Consider the following 19451-nt stretch of genomic DNA (forward strand, 5'->3'; position numbering starts at 1 on the left):
AGTGCTTGATATGCTCCAAATTACAGGTCTCCCAGGTTGCAGGGTTAACCAATATCTCTAATACTAGAGATTTAGCTCTGACACCATAGTGCTCTTTAGACTTTTAAGAGCAAACATATAACTGGGTTTCATTTGGACAATGAATATCAACAGCAGATGTTCTCTGCTAGTGTCAGTATTCACAAAGCTTACTAAAGCTGCTTTAATACGGTGGGATGGTCTAGAACAGTGCAGAAGCCAAGAAGACTGGGAATTAAGTTTTACTTCAAACACTGGTATATCTAAGGCACCAAAGTGGTTTAAGCTGCACTCAGACAGGCCACATATCATGCATAATTTTGTCTTCCGCTTGAGGAGAACAGTTAGGCTACTCAGGAGAAACGGCAGTCGGGCATGTGGGAATGGCACTGCTGCCCCCTCAGCATCTGCAACCTGAAGTGAGTGCCTCACCCTGTCGAAGGGTAAGACTGGCCCTAGTCACTGACCACCAGAAGAGAGAGAGAGAGATGATGAAACAGACCAGAGGTCTTACATTGAAAACATGCCTGCTGCAATGACACCTGAGAGCCATCTAGGTCAACAGATTGTTCCCCATCAGGGGCTGGCCAGAATTATCCGCAAAACCCACAAGAAAAGAATAGTCTCTTCACTTTCCAGTAACTTGGCAACTGATGGTTCTACCATTCTGTATATTAGGAAGCTTTAGGTGCTAGTTTGGTGCTTCCTGTTTTATTTGGCTTTAGGCTGCTTTATATTTAATGGACTATCTGCTCTTATTATTCAGTGTCGGTGGTTGGTTCTTGCTCTATATTTTTAAATGTGTCTATGGATTGGTCTTCTTGGAGTGCACACAGCAGCATAAGCTGCCTTACGCAAAGTCAAGATTTTGGCCAGGATTCTTTTCTTGCTCTCACTGGAGATCCCTGGTGATCCCTGATAGACTTCCTATTAGGGATAGCAAGTACCAAGAACTAACCAGGCCTAACTCTAAATTGTGCAAGATCTGATGCACTCAGGGTAGTATCTGGGGGAAAAAAAAAACTCCAGCTTGGAATGGACAAGACTCACTTTTCTAAAAGCTCTAGCAGCAGAGATTGTTTATTATTTTGAAATGAAGGGTACATTTTCTAAAAACCATGATTTAATATCAAAATGATCCAAAGTGCTATGACAGTGTTATAACAGTTAAATTTGCCAATGTATCTTTTGATCTATACATATACCTTGCTGTTTAATTTTGACAAATAGGTATAGAGAGCAACCTGTGTCTAAATAGTAACATTACCCACTCCATTTTTTTAAAGGAAGCAGTAGTATAGTAGTAGTAGTAGTACTAGTAGTAGTTCAATATTACTTTTTAAAGAAGTACCACAAAAATATCATAAGAATAAAATGAAATGCATGTTCTGGCTGATGCAACTTATGACCGCAGTTCCTTAAACGTTATGTTGATCAAAGCCGCACATGGGCTTTTCGTCTTAAGAAAGCTTTAGGTGAAGCACTTGATGGACATGACTTTGCGCTGTTTTGATCACATCCTTGAATTCTCCTAGCATTCACCCCACCTCCCCAAATTGTCCAAGCATTTGCTAATAGTTTAAAAGGCCACACAAGTCTGATGGTGATAGGGGGTGGGGGGGGGAGGAGCAGGAGAGAAACAAGAAAGTTCTTTCTGGGAAAATGGGGGGGGGGGGGATTGGGACAAGTCTATAATTTCAAGACTGCTTCCCTGAATAACTGGAAGCAAGGAGGCCTTTTTAATCTTCCATCCTTTAAAAATCAAGCAAATGTGTGGTCAACACAACATGCGGCAGAACTGCTGTCTTTTAGAAGATGACCTCAAAGCCAGATCAACTCAAGAGGCAACCAAAATGGCCCCTTTTCCTAGGAAATCGGATGTAGGGAGACAACTACACGAGGGGCTTACTCCAGCCTTTCTGGCCCACTTGTTTGCTTTAATGTATGGAATTCGCTGTTGCAAGATATTGCCGTGACAAGGGTGACTCGTGGAAGATAGAAGATGACTATTCGCCACAAAGAAAACTACCTCCCCACTGTTGTTCTCAAGGTTTTTCCCTCTAGAAGATATTTCCGGGGTGGGTTGGGGTTTTCATCACATGCATGCACATGAACCTTTGAATAAGTTGGTTGCCTATTGCCTTGCTTTTGGGACCAGCTGTAAAGTTAAAGCTGTGTATGATGGACTGCCCACTGCTGTCTTTCAATAGAACACATGGTCCCACCTGACTCCAGGTAACTGACCTCCTTTATTCTACTAGACAGTTGGATAAGGCTTTTGTTTTTGTTTTTTCTAGATGTGCCAAAACCTCAATCTTTGAACTGTATAACACCACTTGAATAAAACACGGAGAAAAGATCTGAAATGAAAATCCCAGGGTATCATATCTAGTGTATCTTGAAACACACTTCTGAGACAACAGGTATGAATGATTTCCAAACCTTCCATGGTGCTCTGGGCTCTCATTTATAATTCCAGCTCAGCCATTGCTAAAAGATCCTGCAGCTGAACTGCAAATAAATAAGACTTGATGTTCAGTAATCCACCATTCACCTTCATCCCTTTAGCTCACAGCTTCTAAGCAAAGAGGCTCCTTTGGTTTGCCACAAGAGCTGTCTGGCTCTCGCGCCTCTTTCCCTTCTTGTTCCGCTGCCGGATTTTCCAGCATAAGGCACTCGAGGCCAACAAAAGGAGTCCGGATGACAATAGGAACAATCCCAGCACGGAGATGATGGATCCGTGAGAGTCGAAGCTGTAGGCTACTGCTGTGACCACAATTCCGGCAATGAGGATCACCACCCCAAAGGGGATCGTGCAACGGTAACAGGAGAGTTCTGCTCCCCCTGTGGCAGCCGTCAGCTGGTGTTCGCTCACCAAAGGCACAGCCGTCACCCGGCAGTCATTGTTGTTGATCTTCTCCAGCGTTGCACACTGAGGACACTTGGAACCTCCCAAGATCTCCTTGATAGGCTCGTCGGTCATCTTGCAATCTGTGGACAGGATTTTCTTAATGCCAACCTCAAGAGAAAGCTGGATGCTGCTTGAACTGCATCAACTGTAGGGGGGGAAATGCATTTGGATAAATATTCTGGAAATGTCTCTAGAATAATCCATTTGGGAAAGCAAATGAGGGGGCAAAGACGGATATAGGGGAAAGGTTGACAGGAACTTCTGCTATCAGAAGAGTTGCATCCATCCTTATCCAGCTGTTGCTTTGCTGGATTGGGGGGGGGCAGGGGAGAGAGAGGAACTTTATGATATCTGAAAATGCAATCTAAATTATAGATAGATTGCATTTTCAGATATCAGAAAGTTCCTCTCTCTCTCCCCTGCCCCCAGCAGCTGGATAAGTCCCCTGCCCCCCCAATCAGCAAAGCAGCAGCTGGATAAGCCTGCAGGCAACTGAAGAGTTGCCTGCAGGCTCTTGCATTTGTTAATTTCAGACATTAATCTAATGTAGCCCTAACACTACGTTACCCGGGGGTCTAAATATGGGCTTCAGCTGTCTAAGGCACCATCAGCTCTCCCCAAAGCAAATCCCCTTTCCACAAATTGTCCTGCCCATTCTTGGAGAGGTCTGATCTGGCCATGGTGATACATGCCTTAGGTTCCATATTTTTCCGTGTATAAGATGATACTTTTTCCTAAAATACAGTAGTTAGAGCAAAAATTGAGGGTCATCTTGTACACGGAAGTAAGCCGAACCGCTGGCACACAGAACCCTCTCTGTGGGCACACAAGCTATGCTGATGCTGCTGCCCCTGTCAGCCCAGTGCAGGGCGCAGTGCTGCTTGCTGCTGGGGCTCAACTCAAGCTCATGCTGCTGCCTTGTCCCCTGCCCGAAGGGAGCCTGCGAGTGGCACTGGAGGAGGCGACTGGGCAGTGGCAGAAGCAGCAGGAGAAGGAGGTGGAGGCAAAGGAGGAGCTGTGCTTGGCCGCCCCTTGGCATGCATTGTGGCTGCCCATTGACTGCAATTCCAGCACCGCAGGAGTGAGCGAGTGGGGCGGAGCGCAGCACAGTACAGGAAGCCCAGGCGAAGGGCCTGCCTATATTTGGGGAGGATGGAAAAGGCGTCCCCTGGGCAGCCCACTGGAGGATGCACCGGCCCAACGGGTGCCCACTGATTTGGGCACTTGGGCTCAAAAGGGTCAAAATAGGGAGGTGTCTTATACATGGGGGTGTCTTATACATGAAAAAATACGGTATGTACCAGCTAGACTACCATATTGCCATCTACATGGGGTCTTTGGAAAGTGTTCGGAAACTCCAATGAGTCCAAAATACTGCAGCCAGATTGTTAACTGAGGCTGGTTACAGGGAACATACAACTGTCATGTTACAGCAGCTCCGCTGGCTGCCAATCTGTTCCCAGGCACAATTCAAAGTGCTGGTCTCTTGACCTCTAAAGCTCTAAACATCTTGAATCCAAGCTGTCTCAAACACTGTTTCTCCTTATGAGTCTACCCAGCTATTAAAATCATCAGGGGACGCCTTTCTCTCTGTCTCGCCACCTTCACAGATGTATTTTGTGGGGACATAGGAAAAGGCCTTCTCTGTTGCTGCTCTCAGACTCTGGAACTCCCTCCTACAGGAGGCCAGTCCAGCTCCATCTTAGCTGTCCTTCCACAAGCAGACAAAGACCTTTCTCTTCAGGCGTACATTCCTTTAAATGACTGGTTGACTAAGGGTATTTTTTTAAGGGATTATTTTATTCTGTTGTTTTACTTGAGCTTTTAATATTGCTCTTATTTATAAGTTTTAATTTGTCTGTTTAATGCTTTTAAAATATTATAATAGTTTATTATTTTTGCTTTGTTTCTTTTAATACTGTAAGTTGCCTTGGATCCTTTAGGAGAAAGGTAAAGGTAAAGGTTCCCCTTGACAATTTTTTGTCCAGTCGTGTTCGACTCTAGGGGGCGGTGCTCATCCCGTTTCCAAGCCATAGAGCCAGAGTTTTGTCCGAAGACGGTTTCCGTGGTCACGTGGCCAGTGCGACGTAGACACGGAATGCTGTTACCTTCCCACCGAGGTGGTCCCTATTTATCTACTTGCATTTGTATGCTTTTGAACCACTAGGTTGGCGGGAAAGGTGACAAATAAATAAATTAAATAAATAAATAAATAAATAAATAAATAAATAAATAAACAAACAAACAAACAAACAAACAAACAAACAAATAAATAAATAAATAAATAAATAAATAAATAAATAAATGGGCGGGTGGGCGGACAGTTGGACAGACAGCCTCTGAGGGATAATTTTGTCATTTTTTGGGCCCTCAGCACCTCAGGGGTCCCCCTCTTCACTTCACTTAAAAAAACAATTAAAATGTCACTAGAAGTTGCAAAGGGGCTTTTGGAATGAAAAACCTCTTTGAAAATATTTGTGGTAGCGAAAACATTAGGCACCTCATTCATGGCTCCAATTCTGTACTGATAATGATATTTTACATATTTCTAATACTGTGATTTATTGCTGTGTGGTTGTTATGTGCAGTCAGGTTGTCTCCAACTTATGGTGAATGAACAATCTTCCAAATGTCCTCAACATACAGGCCCTGTGGCCTTTTAATTGCCTCCTTGTTTGCTGTATATAGGGATCGCTACTATCAGCGGTTTCAGGCACTTGCGGTAGATCATGAAACCCAGATCCTCCGTGGATATTTCCTACTGCATATTAAAATTCTATCTTACAAGAATAGCACGTGCATAGGTGCATGCATGGACACAAGCACAAAGAGATGCAGGGACCTGCAACAAAATGTTTCTTTGTATTCCCAGTTCTTAAGAGACTACAAGAAGAAAGAAATAGGGTGTTAAATAACCAGGAAGTTCCATTTCCACAAAACGGATTGAAATTTTAGTCTTTCTCATCTTTATAGTCATTACACCACATATCTTTTTTTGAATCAGCCTTTGTTCTTGTCCAGTTTTTAATAAACAGCACATCACTGTCTAAATCGACCGATGTCACCGTTCAGTGGGGAATATATGCCAAGACCAAATATTCATTTACCATTTCCTAGGGCACAGCCTGAAAGTTACTTGATTTTGCTTACCTTAGCAAAGGAATAACAGACATGTTGCTTGCAAATATTAATTTGATCACAGATTTTTTGACAGTGAATCAGCGAATGTCCATCAAAACTACTGTGGCCTAACTTTTGATCACTTACTCATATTATATGTTGTTTTCCTAACCCCCCAATTCTCAGTTCAAATATTTTAAAACCACCATTTTTAAAATTGAAAAGTGAACATTTATATCCTGAGACTAGTTTTTTAATATTCAAGGTAGGGAGTGGCAACCTGATAAGTTTTTTAAAAATATATCCTTGCACTTTTAGAATAATGTGTCATTGTTTTGGATCTTCCTTTGATCTTCCTTTAGTTAAAAAAAGAGACTCGTGTAGTTTTATGGCTACAGATGGAGATGCACAATCAGTACCCTTCAACTTTAATAGCTATACTGTAGTAAAGTCATAGTCAATTGATCTTATCATGGCTTTGCTACTTTTCTATGTCTTCACTCATCTTAGTGAGCATGCTGCATCCTGTTAAAGTGCTGAAGATCATGGGCACCCCATTTGGCTGTAATAGCCATCCAATGAAACTCTAAGGCCAGTGCTTCCCAAATGTTTTTCACTCACAGCTCCCTTGACTTACTGGCCACTGGCCCTGGCTCCCCCAGTACAAAACTTTGGGTGAAGGAGGCAGAAGGGAGGGGGAAACACAACTTGAGCAGTACTTCTGCAGATTTCTGAAGCTGGGGGGGGGCACTGCCCTGTCAGAGTTAAGCCATGCTCCCCGTATTCTGCAGCAATGTTACCTGGGTTCCTCCCTTCCCTGTAGACTGGGTCGCCTGCAATAGACTGTTTCACAGTCCCTCCCTCCATCCGCCAATGGGCCCTGGGGCTGGATCAGGAAGAGGGGACGTGGCTTTTAACATGGAGCAGCTGGTGGGTGTCTTAGCAGTTCCATTGGACATTGCAGCCTCTTGGAGGCCATTAAATAGAGAGAATCTAGCATAATATTTGGGATAGTGTTTGGAAGCCTGGAAGAATTCCTTTGGTTGTTTTTTTTTTTAAGGGAGCCTGTTTTACAAAAGGAGGGAGCAGGAAAGCTAGGAAAACTTGTTTGGGAGGAGGAGGAAGGGAAAGAAAAATAAACAGGGCTCTTCTCTGTCTCCCCCTCCCCTCCTAACAACAGGTCATCCCACCTGATTCCTTGCAAAGGCAGTGCCAACAGATGGGCCCCCGCAGATTCTGCAGAAGGACTTCCAAGGCTTCATGGCACACAGTCTGGGAACCACTGTTCTAGGGCTTAAAGCCAAAAGAGGCACTATCAGCAACAACAGTGGTCAGAAAAATTCTTTTAAAACAAGAGAGGCACTAAAACAGGAATTCAAGCTTTGGATCCTTTACTAGAAATCTGATGCAGTACCACGATATCCATCCCAAACGCTAAGAAAGAGCACACGGTCTTCCATATGTTTGGTGCAATCCCCCCGCAATTCTAAAAAAAGGGGAATTATCAATGATTTACAAATCAAATTTCTCTCTTTCACCAGGACAAGTGTGATTCTTCCCAGATTCCAAATCTTCTAACAAGAATAAGCAACACAGATGAGTGCAACATTTATTTATTTCTATCCCGCCCATGTGGTAATGGAGTACTACTCTGGACAGCTAGCAACAAAAAGCAGAATAAAAATAATAACCCATCCACAACATAAGCATACAAATAATATGCACCAGCAAAATAATAATAATAATTTGAAAAAAATCTAGGGCATAGTGGTTGGTATTCAGTAGTAAATTGCAATTATAGTAGGCCCACTGAATCAATGGGGAAATGGTGCGTCAACTCCTCTCCAAGTTCCACTGAGTCTATTGGTCCTACTCCAGTTGTGATTTACTACTGGATTTCAGCCACTGAGTTCAATGAGGCTTATTTCCAGGTTGAGTGAGTACAGGATTGCAGCCTAATCATCCTTGTTAATACTTTGGGGCATGGAGGAGATAGCTCCATGATATTTTTTATCAGCCTTCATTTCAGTTTGGGTGCAAGGAAAAGGAACCACATGCTGCCAGAATTAGCAAAAGTTGCCAGCTGTCAACCCAGAAATCCTGCCTATGCTTTTAGAATATGCAAATAAGAGAAAAATCATACCAGCACTGTGCCTCCTCTATCTGCCAAGAGACAATCTTAAAGGCCTTGCTCTTAGGGCTACAATGTTCAGCTAATTAATTAGTTAGATTAAGACAATCTCCCCTGTCTAGGTCATCCCACAGCCCCAGCCAACATGGTCAACAGCTGTCACCCAGAAGAACTAGTAGGACCCAAACTGGGGAAGTATGGATTAGCAGATGAGAATGTTTTTAAAAAACACTAATTATTTGAATGAATTTATCCTTTATTAACGAACTGTTTAATACTAGTATTTTATGTCAGGTCCTGGAACAACCAGTTCTCTATAGCCACCTAGAAGCAAATAACTCTTTTTAAATGGTTCTTAATATGCTGGATATGTTAATTATCACAAATCAAGGACCTGGATTTTTTTTTTTTTTTACTTTAGGGCTACCTTTGTTGGATTCCTATGGATATTTATGCATGTTTTAATTTATTAATGAAAAATATGCACTATCAATGAACTTCCTACTTGTGCACCTACCCCAAATGTAGGCAATCTGGCATGCCTTGGAAAGCAAAGAGGATTTAATCCAAACAACCCAGCTATCTTCTTCTTCTTCTTCAACACATTGAGCTGACAGCAAAACACACAGGGCTTTGAGTTTTTGCTGCATATGACTTGTCTTCTTTTAAAAGTTGTGAACTGCAAAGCATCACAGAGGCAACCTAGGGAGAGAGGATATACATGGAATTAAAACTGCAGGACAATGACATGTTTACAAATTGTTCCAACCTTCAATGTAGGAAAGGGCTGCTGGGACTCTCACAGTCTTCTTTTCTCAGTTCCAGTTTCTACAGTGTTTTCTGAAGAAAATGTCTCTCTCAAAGAGCTGGGGGTCAGGAAGTAAAAAATATATATATTAAAAGATAGCTAAATCTCCTCCACTTCTTCTTTTAAAAAGGAAATTAATATTTATTCCAAAATAGTCAAACAACTCAATAGAACACACATCAAGCGAGAAGCTCAGAGAATGATCATTGTGTCTTCAGAATGTCCACTGCACATGACTTTTGATCTGGCAACTTCATTCCTCTTTGTTCAGTATTTAGTGTTCCATAGATTCCTTCCAACCTGGATTTTCTGATTAGAGAGGTATTGGACATGAAAAGACATAGATCTCTATAACACATCAAAACACCAACACACCATGGCCTTCTGTGTGAGACAGATGACACTAGAGGTTTGAATATGTTCTCTACCAGGAGGAAGATATCCCTGGAAGAGAGTCCTTAGGCTAGCCAACACCTAGCTGGATCCTACCAGGTAAAAGGAGGCTTCCCATTTGATTGAAAGGTTCAGCTTCTCCCCCACCATCTGCATTTAAATCAGCCAGAATCCACAGCGACACTTTCCATGACACATCCAAGCAAGAGAGAGCCAAAGTGATTGTCAACAGGAGCGACAGCTGTGAAACTGCCAGGCAGCCGCGTTAACCTTCTGAACTGGCAAAAGATTCGTTACTAAGCTTACTCAACATTCCTTTGCAATGCATGTGTGGTTGCGAGGGGATTGTTAGGGCCATTTCAACAGGGCAGTTGGGGCATCCATCCAAGGAAAGAGGAAACATTGGGGGGGGGGGTGTTTGTTTCTTTAATTGCTCTATTTTTCCCCGCATGTTTCTAACTACCTGGCCTGAACCAAAATACCCCTTTGGGTCTATTCTGTCCTCTTATCTTACACATCATCATATCAAATGGCCTTTCCTTTCCCATTGGGCTTCACAAAATGACAACAGTGGATCCTTTATGTGACCATAAACATCAGCAATGGCAGAACAGAACGGAGTTTGGGCATCATCTTTTACTCCGAAGAGCTATGGCTTGCAATAGCTGCTTGCCCTGACCCAGCACTTTCCTGTAAGTTGAAGTGCTTGTAGGAGATCTGTCCCACATGTTGTCTCCTTAAAAAAATAATGTAGGAGGCCATGTGAAATCTTGCACCGATACTCTAAAGCACCAGCTAATGTGAGTCCAGAATGTGGGCAGCTTTCTATGAATCCGAGGTGTATGGATTTGCAAATAACATTGGAAAGACACAATCTAACTCCACAGGACAGAAGACAAGCTCTTGAGCTTGAAGTACTGCTTTTCAGTTTTAAAATGACATTTACAGATACCTGTTTGTTGATATTATTGATTGATTAGGCATCCTTCAGTCTCAAGAGACTATGGCAATGTGCTCTGTATGGAGGACTTGGAACAGTGTCTAGTGTGGCTGAGGAGGCCAATTTGAGAGTGACCATCCCTTCCACACTGAAGACAAATACAGTCTCTCCCCTTTCCAGCTCCCTGATTTTGCTGGTTTCGGGAGCGACTGTTACTATTATTAGTTCCAAGATAAATGGACTTAGGATTAGGGACAAAACAGCAAAGTCAAACAACAAAACCTTGCTTATGCCCTCTGTTAAACGAAGTCCAAAGAGATGGAACATGGCAACTAAAGACAGTCTATTTTCAATATTTTTACAGCTTTCCAGGGCTTACTGTGGGCTTCGTGGGTGGGGAAAGGGCATCTGAGCCTCTCCAGAGCACGGCTATAGAGAACACTAGGTAAACTCTTCATTTGTCAGTTGACAAGGGACCTGGCAAGTAATTTTCAAGGCCTGCAAGACTCCTTGTCTCCAGTGAGAGCAAGACAAGAATCACCATTTGTTCCTCATTTAAATTTCCATAATTTGTGCAAACGGTCTCTGCACAAAACTAGTGTTCTTTCCCTCTAAGCAAAGAGCATACACACATGTCTGGACACAAATACAAACGTCAAGTGCTGAACAACACTGAAGGATCAGGTTTCCCCACTAAAAAGTAACCTTGGGAATTCAACTGCACAATCCATTTCAACTTGTTCATTAGATTTGTACCCTATCCTCCTTCGTATAAGGAGCAGGGTGTGGCTCTCCCACTTTTACCTTTAGACCAACTCATATGAAGTTAGGCTAGGATAGGCTGAGAGCAAGTTACTTGCCCAAGACCACCCAGTAAACTGCATATTCAAGATGGAACTCAGGACTAGACCCTTCCAACAGAAATCCAGTTGTTTCCCAAACACATGCCTGCTAGTTAATGTGGAGGCAGGGATGGAGGAAAACATTTAGATGATTGTTCACTCCCGCTTTCCTGCCCCAGTTGCTTTGCATACACCCATGCACACATCCACACCCACACTCTGGAGTGAAAAACCAAAGCTTTAAAAAGTTACTGTTCCAGGTTAGAACCCACAGAGTCTCCCAGCCAGTCTAAAAAAGAGATACTCTCATGAAAGGAACTTCCCATGTTCTTGAGGAAAAACAGTGAAAGTGGCCTAAAAGGGATTTCCAGGAATGAACTTGCAGGCAAGGAAAGATTAAGCCAGGCCACTTCTTGAAGAAGAATCATGTGTACCACATAGCCATTGCTATGCCTTCTATGCTAGCCATTCCCACAACCCTTGAACAGACAAATATTATTCTGTTGGCAGTGTTGAAATGAGAGTCACCTGCCACTGGGACGGAGAGAAGGCACCACATTAAGAAGCACAGAGGGCAAAACCTTTTGGCTCAGCCTGAAAGGATTTATTCTGTATTACTAAGAAAACATCTGGTTCAGCCTTACACAGACCTGACTACTCAGAAGTAAATTCCACTGAACTGTAGGCACAGTGCTGCCAGACAAGCATGCATACGATTCAAGCCTTCACAGTCTTCACTTTCTATGCAAAACACTTTAATATTAACTTAGCACAGTAAAGTGGAAGAGGAAGCAGAGCTGGAACATAATACAGATGACAAAAATGATTCAGAAAAGAGGTCTGTATGGTTTTTTTTTAAATAGTGATGCCTATATGTTATTTGAAATAGTGACGTCAAGGAAAATTGCTAAGATGACTAACATGGCCAGAGTGTAATTAAAGCCAGTCTTGGAACATATTTCCAATGCTTAGGCTATCCTTTCAGGCATAATCTAAAAAAGAGTACCCGTATACGTGTACAGAGTGCCTGTTGTTCACCAAGTGACTACAGCCAGCTTCTACATACTAGACACCTTTTAGGCCCCTTTGAGATGTGAAGGCTTATTGTATTTTATGAATTAATTGCTAGTGCATTGCTTTTACCCCTCAGATTTGTAATCTTTCAGGGTACTTCCTTACTATGGCTTTTCAAAAAAGACTCAAACTCATGCTGATTCAACAACAAGTCCTACGAGGGCTGCAATAATCTCAAGACAGCACAGCACACTAGAGACTCATATAAGCATAACAGCAACTATAGGCACACCGCTGACACAATATATGCTAAAAGCCGGACCAGATGTGGCACAATACTGGGGCCTAGCAATAACGGTCCGAGAACATGGGATGCAGTCTCTTTCTTGAAGATAAGCAGGGGGCTTGCTAAGTGAAGAAGCTTCTACTTTACAGGTAAAAGGTCTCAGGTCCGTTCCCTGGCATTCCCCAGGTAACCCTGAGAAAGACTCCAATCTGACAACTTGGCCAGTGAATGTAGCCATTTCCTGACTTACCCTGACCATGAATGTTACTTATGATGAGGAAGCTTTTTACACTTGCAGGTGCAAGCCTGATTAGCAAATAAGTTTCCTAGCACTATTAGGACATGGAAGTAAACAGTGTAAAATGATCTTGGTATATATGGAAAATATGAGCATACAGATGCATATACACTCTTCTGCTGACATGCACTGCTTCAGTTTACTTTATGGCAGTGATTCCCAACCTTAAGTAGCCCAGATGTTCTAGAGGCGGCTTGTGAAGCAATGGTTAAACTGCAGTACTTAAGTGAGGACGCTGTGCATGGCTTAAATTTGATCCTGGACTTGGGTAGCTGACTTAAGATTGACTCAGGCTTCCATTCTTCCAAGGTCAGTAAACAGCTTGGGGGGGGGGGGAGGAATAATGTGTAGCCTGCACAGTTAAGTTGTAAGCCACCCAGAGAGCGCTTTAAACACTATGAGGCAGTATACAAGTACATTTTGCTTTGCTTTTTACTTTGTTCATGGACTACAATTCCCAGAAGCCTTTACCACCAGCTGCGCTGGCCAGAGTTTCTGGGAGTTGAAGTCCAAAAACACCTGGGTTACCCTAGGTTGGGAATTACTGCTCTGTGGTATGCAAGATTACAAGCAGGATTTCGGTGTTAAGCATATTTATCTCTGTTCCAATCCTAAGTATGTTTTAACTTTATTTATCCAACTGATATCAAAATACAAAGGGATACAGGCATTTCTAAGCTGCAAGATACACTTCCTCTCCTTTTGCACATTCCTACTGTCAAAATTCTCTGTGAATGTTCAGATCATCTCTCTATCCTCTCTGTCTTATCCACCCTGTGTCATTCTTAGAACTTTACTATTTCTTTATATAGCCAGTGCTGGAGATATACAATAACTGATTTTTCAGAACACCCAAGATCCTATTGTCCATGGAGCCCACATTTCACTACTTTAGCCCCATGTCATCTTTGCTTAAGTAAGTTTTGCAGGTCCTTGATCAGTACAAAACCTTTAGAGGGGCAATTGCATTTACACCTCATACACAAATTACATTGTGACCTTGCATATTATAAAAAACACGGCCCTCAGCCTCTTTTGAAATTTGTCCTATGTGCATCTTACCTGCTGATCAACAACTGCCAAAGTTTCCTTCCGGACATTCCCAAATACGACACATTCAGCTGCCCATTCCCAAATGTTTAACTTCTCCCTTACATGTCACTTAACAGTCCAGGTTAGACTGCAAATTATCCTGCACAAAGACTCTATATTCTTCAGGCCAACAAAAGTTAAATGATAGTTGTAGAAGCAATTGGTACTTAGTTTGTGACACGACTCTGAACGTGTTTTCAGACTTGGGACTTAACCCTGGCAGATGGAAGAGCTAAGAATGATAATTGCCATTCAGCATATGCAGACTTTAAACTAATAATGTGTTGTTCCTTCACATAAAGTGAATTAAACAGAACAGCATGTGTTCTAGGAATGTTCAAAGCCTGACTTCTCTTTGGAAATGTTAATCATAATGAAAAACTAGGTTTTGAAAGATAGTGCCAGTTGTAAAACTTGTCAACAGTTGTAAGAACCTAATCTTATACATGTTTTCCAGAAATAAGCTCCTCTCAGGTTAGAAACCTTAAGTCCATAGTACCCATAATATTATGCACATAAACAGACATGGGGATAGAAAAGAAGGGCAAATTCTTGTCCTGTCCAAATTTTTAAGAATGCATGATCTAAATTATTTACATCATATAGGAAGAACTATGAAAAGCAGAGCTTGTGCAGTGGAACACAGAAATCAACCCACTTATTTCCCTTGGCCCATCTTAAGTTTTCCATACCCCATGGAACCACCTACATTGATGCCAGGAGATCTAGTCCTGCGTGGACATGCAGGTTTGTGTGTGCAGAGGTGCTTTTGCACACAAACCTCAACACTCTTACCCAAAGCATGCATGCACACACCCTCCAACTTTTTCCTCATCTTGACAGATATATCCACTTATCTTATATGAGGTGCAGAATAAAACCTACTCAAAAACAACACTTCACAGGACAGTGAGACAACATGGATAGGCTAAAGAGCATTTGGGCTCAAAGTGACAGAGATCTGGGTTCAAGACTTAGATTCCCAGAGCGAAAAGGCATATTCTTCTAGCCATTCTTGTTCTCCACCCTCCCGTTTCCCTACAGTTCTCTCTTGGACCGTCACTTTAGCTAGCTGGGGTCGTTCCACTTCAAAGTTTAAGGAAACTTTAATACTGTAATGAAGTTCTGATTGCGCAGCCCAAGCCCTTCTGAACTATGGCATTTACTCTCAAATAAAGGTGGATACCGTTGGTACCATAGAAATGGACAGAAGAGAGTGCAGTGATCTGGAAATCAAGCAACGCGATCTGATTCCTGTTTACTGCCCAACTTCTTTTCTACTGGGGGAAAAATAAAACCATCACAGACCAACTTTCAGAAATTTGATAGAAGTTGCCGCGAGGGAATATCTAGCTGGATTCTGACTAACGCTAAAAAGCAAGCAGCCGAACGAACACACAAAGACCCATTTAAAAGTCCCCAACGGCGATCAATATTCCTCCACTTGAGCCGCTCCTGCTTGTCGCTCTCCTCCGTCCCCCATGGAAGTTTTCCAGGCTTTCCCCTCTCAGCCATAGTAGGGCTACCAAACAGCTGAGTCGAGGCGAAAAAAGGAGAGATTTTCCGGATTGATTTTTTTTTTTTAAGCCACCCAGTCCCTACGGAAAGTTTGGGCAAGCTCCCTCTTTGAAGCAACCCTCCCATTCAAAACACCGCATCGGCAGCAGCTTACCTTCGCTCGGGTGGAAGAGAACTGAACTGAACGCACACTTGCCCGGCGCTCCGAGAAGAGAAGGGAAGCAAGGGACTGTGAACAAACTGCGGAGCCAGAGCTAAAGAAGAAGAAGAAGAATCAAGGGACCGGAGACAATTTCACAAGATCAAAGGAAGCTTTCTTGGAAGCAACGCTGGCTTGCAGGGAGAATACCCCTAGCTGGGAAGGAGGCGGGGGTTCCTTTGAGGGAGAGCACTGTAGCCAGACATACCCAGAACAAAATAGATCCTTTGTTTATTCAGCACTCCCTTAAATCTCCAGTTCAGCGAGGCAGAGTCAGGGCTCTTTTAAGAAAGAGCCAGGGCCTCTGTGTAGGCCAAACTCATTCCCTGGCAAACATATTCAGGCATTAGTTCAGACTCTCAGATATGACTGTATAAAGACTCCGCTTAGTTTCAGGGAGAGTTTCGTGGATTATTGTCCACTGTCCACTACAGACATGTAGGGAACACACATTGGGGGGGGGGAGGGGGGAGGAATCAAGCTGATCAGCAAAATAGAGCAAGAGTCGTGTGTAATTAATCCAATCACACCCGTAATCACACCCATACTAAAAATAATAAAAGCAAAGAAAACAGAAAAACGGTCATTGTACTTGAGCCCTCTCAGAAGTAACTAAGCTACTATCACACCTACGCACACTGGCTTGGAATTCAACTCAACAGAACACAATCAAAAGGGAGAGGGTGTTTGTCTTTCCTTCAAGCGTGCTCAGAGGCACAAATATAGTTATTGTGATCACAACAGGGGCTTATCTGTTTTGCATTGAGTGACTCTAAATAGTATCTATAATCACTGAATGTAGGGTCACTGAGCCAAGTCAGGGTCTATCCCCTGCAGCTGGGAAAATTGAGTTAGGGGGACTGCATTAGCTATTTATACACCACTGAAGTAAAAGCACCCCACTGAAGTTCAAAGATCTATAACACTAGGACTCAGAATCATCTTTAAGCGAACGTTGTTGCTGTTATGTGCATTCAAGTCACCTCCAACTTATGGTGACCCTATGAACAAAAGGTCCTGTACCCAACAGTCCTTCTGAGCTCCTGCAGACTCAATTCTGTGGTTCCTCTAGGGAATCAGTACATCTCATATCTTCTTTTCCTGCTGCCTTCAAACTTTCCCAGCATTATTGTCTTTTCCAGAGAATCTTGCCTTCTCATGATGTGCCCAAAGTGTGACAGCCTCAGTTTCAAAATTTTTGCCTCCAAAGATAGTTCAGGCTTGGTTTGCTATAGGACCCACTTGTTTGTCTTTTGTCTGGTGATTTGTTTCTTCCCAATGCTTTCAGAGTATCTGTCACTTCATATTTTTAGCTTTGCGAATTCATAATCATAGGATTCTGTTTCAAAGGAGTCTGCCATCCTCTTGTCCCTTCTGTATAGGTCTTCAGTATACTGCTTCCACCTTCATTTTATTTTATCCTGGTCAGATAGTGTGCTTCCCTGTTGGTTTTTCAGCTGTAGACACCCAGGATCTGATACCCACAAAGTCATGGTGTGTTTGACCTTGGGCAAACCAGTGTGTCTCAGCTCAGCCTCTCTCAAAGGGCTGTTCCAAAGATACAAAGACCTGGAGGGTCATATTGACTCCTTGGAAGAAAGACAGGCTATTTGTGTGTGTAATACGTACATCACTCATGCATGTGAAGAGCCTTGCATACCTGGGAGTGCACTTTATTAAATGATGTGTCATTTTGCTCAACTGTCAGTGGTTGTTTTGAACTGCTTGGGGAGGTTTTCTATGCATTCTTCTGTGAGACCACTGAGCAGGGCAAACCCCTGGATGTCATGAGCCACAGTCTACTAGTGGCCAGGCCAGAGACAACAAAAATCACCCTGCTTTCTTTCTGCCACTTCCTTGTGCCCTATTTCAGCCATCTCTCTGCCCCTCCTCCCCATCTAACATGGTGAAGGAGAAGAGGCAGATTGTACTTACAGGGATCTGATCACTTCCAGGCAGTTGCATTCACTGGCCAGACTGCTGGAAGGAGGGAACAAATCTATGTCTTACTAAGCAGCTGGACAGAATACGCCTTGCATGTTTTCCTCTTTATCATCACTCCCCTCCAATAGAGGACTCAGGTGGTGACAGCAAGGGGGCCAAAACAAGAGTCAGGTATCAAGCATGGCTGATGGAAAGCCGAGGCTTGTCAACATATAACAGAACAGAACAGAACAAAACCAACGGCAGTGGTAGTGCAGACTGGACAGCTCTTCCACCGAACAACCAAATGAGAACCGGAGGTGCTTAATAGCCACAGAATGCTGCTCATCAGCTGAAAAAGACGGAGGAGATCATGGATGACTTATTCAACCCTGAATGGGAACACTCTGATTATGAGGTAAAATGATACTGCAACGTTTTGTTGTTGCAGGCTCCATAATTAAAACCTGTTTTCAAAATTGTAAATTAATGGAGTGGGAAAGAAACACCAACAGGACCAGATTTTCTCATTCTCTCTATTATGGCTATAGATTTTTTTCTCTGTGTGGTATTAAGAGCTTGGTGGAGGCAGGCAATCGGCAAACAAGTATTATTTTTAAGCTTAGTGAGTAGAAGAGAAAGAACTTATTCTGCTGTAGTATCTGGATATGCAAACCCCTGTCAAGAGAAATCAGGCTGGCTGTGCTCCTATTGAGTTTCCATTGGTTACAGGAAACTAAAACTACAGTGTCTCCAGACCAGCACATTCTTTTGGGGTCCGAGAAGCTTTGTAAGCACAATGAACTCATTTCTAGTGGTCCCATTATTCAGGCAGTTAGAGTGCCCTGCCCTATATGGGAGCCAGGCCAAACGTCTGAGCCATCTTCTTGCCTTTTTTCCTGGCTTGTTCCCCTTTCAATCCCCCTGTTCCTGAAATCTTGGTGTCTTCAGAATAGGGCTCGAGTGCCAGTCCCCTCCTTAAGATCTGGCGAAGACAAAACTCAGCTCTCACGCCAGTTTGATTTCATCCCACTCATGCTCATGTCCAACACCGAATCCTTCTTGCAAGCCACTGAGAAACTGTCTGAGAATGGAGTAACATCAGTTATTCCACACATCTCTACCTGAGTTAAAATAATAAAGACAATAGAATTAAATAGGAGATCCACTAGCTCCCTTTCATCTCAGCCTCCCCCTTGAAAGATACCCCACCAGAAAAATCCTCCTTGTTTAGCTATTGTGTCAGCCACTTTCAATGACATTTCACCATTTCTTTTAAGAAAGCTACACCTTGAACTTTTGGCACCACACTTGGGGCATCAGGGTGACCATATGTGGTCATCATATGGCCCATAAGCACTCAGCATGAAGAAGACCTGTCCCAGCCCCACAAACCAGTATCCCACCCTTGGTGCAAGGGAATCTAAGCAGGGCCATACTTTTTCCAATCTATTTCAAATGTTTGTCTTTGTAGCCTCCAATGGGGACAAAATACTGGGCTACATGGAGATTTATTCCTGTCCAGAATCACTATGCATAACTCACTGGCTCTTTATATTTTACTGCTACTGAGCAAGTTGTTACTATGTGCCCTCAAGAAGTTTCCAACTTACGAACCTCTTATAGCACCCCTGACCCTCTTGGATGTTGGACAAAATGGTAAGTGTGGTTCTCTTGAAATGACAGGAACTCCATTCTTGAGGTACCTGACAGTGATCTCGCCCTGCTAGAGCTTCCCCAGCACATTCTGCAGTGGTAGCCTGTCCTTTAGCACTCCCCCTGGGGCCCTCAACATAGGCTGCTTCCATCCTACCAATCTACTTCTGCTTATCTCCTCACCAGATATTGAGGATCAAGGCTTGACCCAAGCTCTCATCCTGCACATCTCCCAGCCCCATCCTATTGCTTTAGGGTGCGTTGGAAGAGAGAATAACAGAAAAATAAAGGAATGAGCATAT

At 43.1% G+C, this 19451-nt stretch overlaps 1 protein-coding gene across 1 annotated transcript; it reads right to left on the minus strand.

The window, feature by feature from the left end:
- Positions 1-1068: 1068 nt before the first annotated feature.
- Positions 1069-19387, minus strand: TMEM100 (transmembrane protein 100). The gene is made up of 3 exons (XM_020783896.3): positions 15526-19387; positions 8698-8882; positions 1069-3074 (listed from the first exon to the last, which is right to left on the minus strand). Exon 3 carries the CDS (start codon positions 2999-3001, stop codon positions 2597-2599), a length of 405 nt encoding a protein of 134 aa, XP_020639555.1. The 5' UTR covers positions 3002-3074; positions 8698-8882; positions 15526-19387; the 3' UTR covers positions 1069-2596.
- Between the last annotated feature and the right edge of the window lie 64 nt (positions 19388-19451).

This window comes from Pogona vitticeps, chromosome 2, assembly GCF_051106095.1.
Source record: "Pogona vitticeps strain Pit_001003342236 chromosome 2, PviZW2.1, whole genome shotgun sequence".
Lineage (NCBI taxonomy): Eukaryota > Metazoa > Chordata > Lepidosauria > Squamata > Agamidae > Pogona > Pogona vitticeps.

Coding starts and splice junctions, on each gene's coding strand:
- TMEM100 (XM_020783896.3), bottom strand. CDS start 3,001: ATGACCGACGAGCCTATCAAGGAGATCTTGGGAGGTTCCAAGTGTCCT.